This window comes from Larimichthys crocea, chromosome XX, assembly GCF_000972845.2.
Source record: "Larimichthys crocea isolate SSNF chromosome XX, L_crocea_2.0, whole genome shotgun sequence".
Lineage (NCBI taxonomy): Eukaryota > Metazoa > Chordata > Actinopteri > Sciaenidae > Larimichthys > Larimichthys crocea.
The window spans coordinates 885,729-894,672 of NC_040030.1; the positions used below are offsets into that span (position 1 = coordinate 885,729).

At 41.3% G+C, this 8,944-nt stretch overlaps 1 protein-coding gene across 1 annotated transcript; it reads right to left on the bottom strand.

Annotated features, from left to right (window-relative positions):
• Positions 1-302: 302 nt before the first annotated feature.
• On the bottom strand, positions 303-8,525 carry chpt1 (choline phosphotransferase 1). Its single transcript, XM_019275223.2, has 8 exons — positions 8,136-8,525; positions 5,691-5,838; positions 5,458-5,599; positions 5,285-5,369; positions 4,668-4,799; positions 4,419-4,577; positions 4,005-4,130; positions 303-1,991 (listed from the first exon to the last, which is right to left on the bottom strand). Exons 1-8 carry the CDS (start codon positions 8,373-8,375, stop codon positions 1,875-1,877), a joined length of 1,149 nt encoding a protein of 382 aa, XP_019130768.1. The 5' UTR covers positions 8,376-8,525; the 3' UTR covers positions 303-1,874.
• Positions 8,526-8,944: the final 419 nt, after the last annotated feature.

Sequence of the window (8,944 nt, forward strand, 5' to 3'; positions counted from 1 at the left end):
GTCATGCCAGAACCGGAGCTGGGTGAGTAGGCCATGTAACCGGGCTCAGCAGCTTCTATGGACCTAAAGACAAGAGGTGAAAAGACTGAGAGAGACTGAGCAAGAAGCCTCCAGACAAGGGTAAATCTGGGACTGACAGAGCTTTGTGAAATAAAAGGTACTCAAAGTACTTAAAACTAGCTGCATCAGTATTTATAATCTATTATATATATTAATATATCCGTTACATGGGCCGTTTTCTTACTTGTAATGGAGTACCAAAGGATCTGAGTACCTCGTTCAGCACTGACAATGACAATGAATCGCGTGAAAAATATTTTCTTTATTACAATCGTTTCCACTCATATCTGTTAGTAGAAAGGTGTTTCACTGTGTGTTACTGAAACAGTGCAACATAGTGTTGAAATCAAAAAGGTCGTACATTTCAATGCATAGTTTCAAAGTCCATGATTAAATTATGCAAAACAATCTTTTTTTTTCCTTTTCTTTTTTTTTTTTTAGGGCACACCCCTCTATAAATGTCCATAATCCTGCAGAAGCAGAATCTGAGAGGAAGATCATTTTATTTTTCCTAAATAAAAACTGAATAAAATACCCTTAAGTTGTTCACCGCCACTACAGAAACATCCCTTTTTTGATCCCAATGAACCTGAATAATGAACAACTATCCAGTAATAATCAAATCATTACAAAAATGTACTGATAATCCAACAAATCTCCAAGATCAGAATGAATCACCTCTACATAATATACATTTGTATGAGTGAACGGTTAAAAAAAAAACTCCTTCCAGTAGCATTGTATTGTTAATATTGTTGCATCTGGTATGATACTTCAGTGGAAAAAAAACAAACAAACAAAACGTACAAAGCTGTTTTAAATATTCACAAGTTAAACAGTAATTACAACAAAAATATTTTAAGGCGTCTTCAGTTGAATTCTGTACAATCACAAATAATTAACTATTAGCCCTTCAGGGAGAAGAACAGAGAAAGCAGAACGAGTCGCGTGTTAATGCTTCATCAGTCGACGGCGCTCTAAAAAAAGGCCAGAGGTAAAGTGTGTTTTCTTATTTTCCAGGACAGGGGATGAGATGATTAACGGGGGATAAAAATAAAAAAAATTAATAGAAAGGCGGTCGTAAGAGAAGCCTCGTTAGAAAACCCGTCGTCGTTTTCAGCATTAACACCCGACCGTCACCCTTCCACGTAGCGCGATGACAACCCACCAGCCCACATTGCAAACTTCATTGGAAAATTATGAGGTTTTAAAGGTCATTTTAAAAAACGAAAACATTTTAGCCCCTGATTCACGTCAGATTGAGTCACATTCATTTAATAAATAAAAACAAATGATTGCAGGTATTTACTTCGGGCATATATCAAAGAGATTTACATTATTGAGCAGTTTGTCGTGTGTTTATGCGAGAATCTCACACTGGATCGGACAAACGTCTGTAAATTTAAAGCAGATAAAAGAGCTTTGATATTTGCCCAAGAGATAAAATACCTGTTGAAGAACATTTTGGTATTTGAGTTGAATAAGGAGGAAGTGATGTAAAACATGCACTGATGTTTAAATTAAAAATTATTGGCCAAAAACAGCCTGGTTCCATGTCATTTTCCATTCAATATTATCCATGCTTTTTTCTTTTCTTTTTTCGTTTTGGTTTGTAGTGTCGAGTCCTTTTTTTTTAAATTATTATTATTTATTCCTTCCATCTGCTGGCAGAGGCAGTTTTTTTAATCAGAGGTGGTCACTTTGTCAAGGCTGCAGTGGCTCGGGTGCGAGGGCGTCTCCTCGTCGTGGTCGTCTGCTTTCAGGAGCGGGGAGAGGTCAGCGTCCCCCCCCACCTCCTCCCGCCGGGCAAGCCGTCAGTCTCGGTGGGCTTGGCTCGGCGGAGTGATGCTGAAGACTCGGATGCGCAGGTGGGAGGCGATCTGGAGGCACACGCCTGTACAGTAGCGTATTAGATCCACAAGAGAGATGACCTGAGGAAAGATTGAGACGATTAAACAAAGGGCTGGTTGGTAAAATGTAAAATGTACTTTCATGTTTACCTGTCAAGCTCAATGCTTTTAAGCTGTATTTATGTCTACATCTGTATATACATGGAGAAAATTCCTTGTATGTGTTCACCAAAAGTGATTCTGATAGTAAAACTGCATTAATTGTGATATTTATTTTAATTAAATCATGTAAAACAATATGGAACAAAGTTAAACTATGCGCTAGTACATCATTAAAAAATAAATGTGCTTTAAGGTGGGGCTGCTTCAGAGTTCTGAGTACACCGGGGTGTATTTTAAACAATTTCCACGTATTTATCCGGTTATTACATTTGTGGTGTAAATATAGAAAAAAACAACTCACCACCTTCACTTCCTACACAGGAACTGTAGCAGTTAAATTCTGACTAACTATGTATCGCTGGGTATTTTACTCTGAGTCATACTTTTATTTTCCGGTTATTATTATTATTTATTTATTTTAACGATTTATTTTGGCCTTTATTTGACAGAGACAGCTGAAAAGGTTGGATGCGAACCCAGGACTGAGCCTTTGTCGTACATGGGGTGGCTGCTCTACCAACTGAGCTAAAGACACCCCTTCCTGATTTTATTGTGATATTTTTGTTTTGAAATTTGAAAGTTTGTAAGTCCAGCTGCCTTTGACTTGGCACTTGTAGAGTCCAGTTTATCATATTACGTTATATTTCATGTCATTTCATGTTTTAGGTGCGTCTCACTGAAGCGTTTATGCTCCAGTTGTTTTCACTCATTCTCCTTGATTAAACCTGATTTCCTCTGAACTGTGTGACGGATGTGCACAGATCAGACTCGATCGACATCCAGCTCAACGTCTTTTTCACTGCACGGACAGCTCTCTTTGATTTAAATAACCCAGTAATAAAAGCCACTGATAATGCATGCATAATGTCAGGTGTAATTACCAAGGTTTATGACCCCACTTAATAACCAGCTTGAACCTGAGCAGAGATCTAATCAGGCAAACAACCGTGTGTGGGTGTGAAAGTCCTTTCAGAGCCGCTACAAATTTTATTATTATTTATTTTTATGTCCTAACTGGTGCTACCTTTGCACGGAAATCCTGCTAAACCAACAGGATTATGACCGTCCGTACCAGACTGCTGCTCAGCTGGAAATACCTGCTGCAGCTCCACATCAGATAACATACTAGCAGACAGAATTCGGTTGTCTTATGACAAGTTAAGAGTTTTTAAATGGTTCAAACCGCTATAAGATGCCTCTAAAGCAATTACAGAGTTGTAATAGTTTTTAATAGCAGTGTTCATCTCTTCATATCGAAGCTGTGTCGAGCCTGGGTTAGAGGCAAGATAATGTGTGTTATAAATGCCGAAAGGCGGGTCGTCGGAGTCTAAAATTGAACTTTGATCTGAACCTTGAACTGCAGCTGTAACAAGTCCCTGATTAGATGGATAAAGAGAAAAGCAGCAGAGCTCCCACGAAACGAAACGAGACTGAAAGCCGCAGTGCTCATTGTGTACATACTTAACCGTGTTAGTCATGACTCGTCCTGCAGGTTTTTACCGTACACCTCAACACCTGGTTTAATTAAGCTGTCGTGATAATGAGGCCCTCTTAATGGAATTCGGTGTGTAAAGAAAAGAAGACTCGTTTTGAAAATGCTCGGTCGGTTTTTCTGGTTTAACTCCTCGCTGTTTGCTTATCTTCGGTGGGTGCAGCTTCATGAAGCATTGATGTACAGTTTATATAACAGCACTCTATCCAAACAGCCGCCACAGAGAGAGTTTCACGCCATTAAATATGTATTCAGACGTCTATGTTTTCATCACTTTACAAAAAAAGGGGCCGATCTCTCAAAATATATAACGGTCACTCCGATTGTTCGGGCTCAGCTCGTACACGAGGAGTGATAAAACATGTTGTATTGCAACATTCATTCTCTTTCAGTCCCCCTTCAAAAAAAAGAATACTACGATCAATACTTTGATTTCTTACCATGGCGATCCAGAGGACTATATGTTCATCAATGAAGCTGTTAAAGTACTGGTTGAGGAAGAGGAGGCCGGGACCGATAAAGGCGGTGTCCGCGAGGTGCAGCTCACTCTTGGTCATGTGTGCGATCTACAGAGATTCAGAGATACACGAGAAAATCGATTAAATACATTCTGTATTTAAATATCTGAGGATTTGATCTCATAGACACAACTGTATCAGAGCTGTATTAAGTTCCAGCTGCTGCTGCTTCACGTTAAAAAAGTGTTAAACTGTTTAAACAATAGGTGGCTTTTATTGTGAAGCAGTCACAGGAAATGAAATGTAGTCATCACAATAAAACTTGTAAACAGAGTAGCAGTTCAGCCACCAGTAACCACGGGTGTTGTCACAGCAACCGGGACTTGTAAAACTTACCACCAGCTTGTTGGAGATCTTGGCGACGACCATGCCGAAGGCGAGCAGGTACAGACACGGGTGGTGCTCAAACAAGTGGCTGGACGACTTCTTGAAGATGATGAAGGCCAGCGTGAGGATGAGTCCAATGTGCATACCAGGACTCAGCACACTGGTGTCCTAAACAGAGGGGACGTTATTATAAGCATTTATGTTTAATATATTACCGGCTCTATAACGTTCAGACGACTCGTCTATCTCCAGACTTACAGCCACAGTGGAGCCGTTTTTGCCGACGCCTCCGTTCAGAATGACGTGGAAGTAGTTGTAGCAGGAGTAGAGGGCTCCGCCGATGATGCCGAGGATGGGGAAGACGTACATCTTCACTCCGATTATGGGCAACTACGGAGACACGTAAGGTGCCGAATTAGTGTGAAAACACACAGCGTTCTCCTTACAGTGAGAAGACAGATGCTTGTTGTATGACAGCTGCAGGCATGCGTGAGCGTGATGGGAGGGCAAAGCAAAAAAACAAAACAAAAAAACAATGCGGGTGACATCATCAGCTTTTTGAGCCAGATCATGTCTAATAGATGACCTGTTGCCATGGCGTTAGCTACCCATATTTACCTTCTCACTTCTCTCATGTGATGTTAAGTCAAGCCTCCAAAGGCAGCACAGAGTAAAAGTAAAACACAAATTCTTAAAAAGACTAGAAGGACGACTAAAAAACTAGGAACTGATGAAATAATTAAAAATTTAGTGTGAAAACTAGTGAACACAAGGTGAAATGAAAGTGTCCCTGTGTGTGTGTGTGTGTGTGTGTTTGTGTGTGTGTGCGTATCTGTACATGTAACATGTGGAACAAATGTATGATTCTCGGTTACCGTGGTTAGCCAAAGGCTCACGCCTCCGAAAGCCGACATCAAGTACATGATCATGATGGCGAACTGCACCTCCGTCACGTCGATCCTGTAACAGAGAAGAGTGAGATTACCGTTCATTAAAGTGACGATATAAAAAGCGTTGACGGTTATATCTCAGCAGTACGGCATCTTACAGGCCAAAGCGGAGAGTCCCGGACACGTAGGTCTGCCAGTGGGCGCAGAAGAACATGAACATCCCGATGAAACCGCAGAAGAACATCCAGTTCGGGTATATTCCTACTCCGCATGAGATGCATGTCCCCACGGCGACAAAGACTGAACGACAGAACAAACAAAAAAATTAAGCAGCTGGTTTTTAATAAACATATAGATTTTTTAAAAAGTGAGAATAGTTTGGGTGTCGCACCTGTGGAGACAGCGTCGCAGCCGTGGTCAAAGAGCTCCCCGAGAGGTGAGCTGCTGTTTGTCCTCCTGGCCTGCTTCCCATCAATCGCATCCAGAGACTGGTACATGAACAGGCCCAGAGCGCTCACGATGAAAGCCCATGATGGAGCCTGGGGAGCGGGGAGAGAGTTTGTTTACAAGAAGGACCACAGACTTAGAATTTGTTGAAGCATCACACACAGAGCTGAAACAAGTCGATTAATAATGGAAAGAAAAATAACCGGCAGCTCTCTTCATGATTGATTGACCAATCATTTAAGTGTTATAGTGAATATTTGCTGCTTCTCTCCATTTTATATCATTGTAAACTGAAGATTTTTGGGTTTGTGACTGTTATATTGAGGATACTGAGATATTTGCATATGTAATCTTTGGACTCTTGGAAACTGAGATTAATATTTTATAAACAAAACGATTAATCGAGACAGAAATCGGCGGACTAAAATGAAAATAATTAGTTATTTGCAGCCCTAAAGCGAGGAGCAGCTAACAAATTACAACAGTGTTGATAATTTAGATATCCATATTATATCTCATGAAGCTATTTCAGATGTTATGAGCTAAAATCTACAAAAGATCAGACTGAAAAATGGAGACACATTTACAACTTGATCATGAAACAATACTTCTGAATTTCAACTATTTTAGCTGAGACATTACTGTACTGTGGTGTTGATCTTAGAAACCGGTCACTCTGTCATCATTTGAGGCCCGGATTGAACAGAGAAAGTTATAAACGAGTCTCAGATAACAGATATGGACTATGCACTCAACATGTATACCTACTGTCAGTGTACGTGCAGTGTTATTTTACTACTATATTAGATTTTTTCCCTTGTATTTATTCTTGTTTCTATGCTTACTACCTTGTTTATTAGTATTCTACCACTTCTGGCTAGTTTAGAGGTGACAGGAGTTAGAGATGTTTGTCATCACTGTGTACTGTAAGTACAGAGAAAGAGGGTTTCCAGCTGACGGCCTGGAGTGTCTCAGTTCCTTTCACTAGGTTGTAGGTTACAGACCATCTGGACATTGGAGCAAGCCAACACAGTGTGTTTACCACTATAGTGTGAGACAGAGAGAGAGAGAGAGAGTGTTTGTGTTTGTCTGTGAGTGTGTGAGAGAGGCGGACAAAGACAGTTTTGTGTTTCCAGAAGGATCAAGAATCCCCATGCTGTCCTAAATATTCAGAGACCCCGCTGTTTTTCTTCAAAGTCCATGTGATAAATGTGACACATGGACCGGCGGGGACAGGGTCTGCACTGCACTGCAACTGCATTTGCTCTGATATGCGTTTGTTTGCACTGGTATGGGAGCTTCATGAAGAAGACTGGACTTAAGCCAGGTTTGCCTCCTATGCTAAATAATTAATAGGGGAAACTGAATTGCCTTTGCACTCGTGGAATTTGACAGTAACAGCATGCTGCGGAGGACTGTGGACTTCTTAGCAACGTTCATCAAGAGTTGCATTGAACAAAATGTGTGTTTATCAGTGACACACACACACACACCTCAGGCCAGTGCACCAAAGGGAACCTGGTGACACATGTTAAGTGGATCAGAGGTCAACTGCTAGGCCTATAATTGTATCTGAGGTGCAGGTCTTAGGAATGTGTAGCCCGGGACTTAAATTAGAGTTGGACATGCAGCCATCTCACACAAACTCATTCATCCAAAACAGTTATTTTCCTGTTGTTATTGTGCATAACAATATACATACTAATCTATTAATTAAAAACAATGCAAGTCTCTGTAATGGTGAGCTGGAAAAAAAAGGGAGCAACATTGCCCTTTAAATTTCTGTTTTACCATCAACAACATCACGAGGGTTTGGACACGTCAAAGCTGTGAAACTTCCAAGAGCGACCGCCCCGACCTCACCACGTCTATCCGGGATTCAGCTCTCCCACAGCGCCGTGCGTTGTCACACTTACCCCGCTTAAAAAACGGACTATTTAACCCGTCCTTGCTTGTATGTACTCATTAAAGCCTGATTTATTGTAATTTAATATGTTTGTGTAATCGTCAGGAGGCGGTCTTCAATTCGGCTTATATTACTATGCATAAATTGGGCTACATTTTTAATAAAAACATCAACTTTCCCGATGTGGTTCTGCCAAAAACACACCGCTGTGGGCGTTAGCGAGCGGCGTGACCCCTGTTAAAGTAGTGGAAATGTTATAAAATATGAGCATCTATGGTGTTTAAATGTAAGCCGAATTAACAAGTAGACTCTGTGGATTCAGAAAATATATAACTTGTCCCATATGAGGCGGTTTAAGTTTGCAAAAGCGGCCACCTAAGTTTAAATCACGGCTTTTCTCAATGGAGTTTCGCGTTCCTTCCATGCCAGAGAAGGGCACGTAATTTGGGGGCTTAAGTCTGTAGAAACTTTGGCCACACTCACCTCCTCTGTCGCCGTGGGACAATAATACACAAGCACCACCGTGGAGATGATGTTGACCACCAGTCCAACTATAGTCAGCGTGTTTGGCGCGACCCATGTCGGGATTTGCTGGATGAGCCAGTTCCAGTAGATTTGACACGGTGGCTCAAACAGGGATCGACCAGACGCGCTGTATTTATGCTCCTCCAGCCGCTTGAGTTGAGCTGGTGACAGCGGCTCCGGCCACAAGAAATGTGGCATGGTTTAAAATGACGGTAACAAAAACTTCCAGATACTCCCTGGTGGCCTAGTGGCTCAAAACGGGGCTATCTTCTCTCGACCGACTCCACAAAAAAATAGCAGCTCATTTGGCATTTATAGCTAGGCGACTAGCCGAGGCCATTTCCAACAGCGGAACCATCAGACAGTACGTTTCTGGTCGAGTCCGCCGGAAGTGAGGGTCTCGGAATAATTTAGCTGGGTAGCGGGAAATTTAAATAAAAATATACACGTAAAGAGGATTTAAAATCACAAATTATTTTGTTTTAAAGCACCGTAACTGTGTTATGAACGTATGGAGCCAGGTAATATCATCATATCTGTCCGTTTGGCCTCAAATGTTGTCAGTTGGCGTAAAAAAAAAAACAGTAAAATACATTACTAAGTTAGCAAACACGATGTAAGAAGCAGCTGAGGAATCGCATCACATTTAAATGACAGTAAGTATTCAGGTATTCAATTAAAAGCGTACAAAATGTCCCATTTTAATGTTTGAATGTGGCACCAGGGTGTTCCGTTTTAACGAGCGACCGTGTTAACTGGTGCACCGT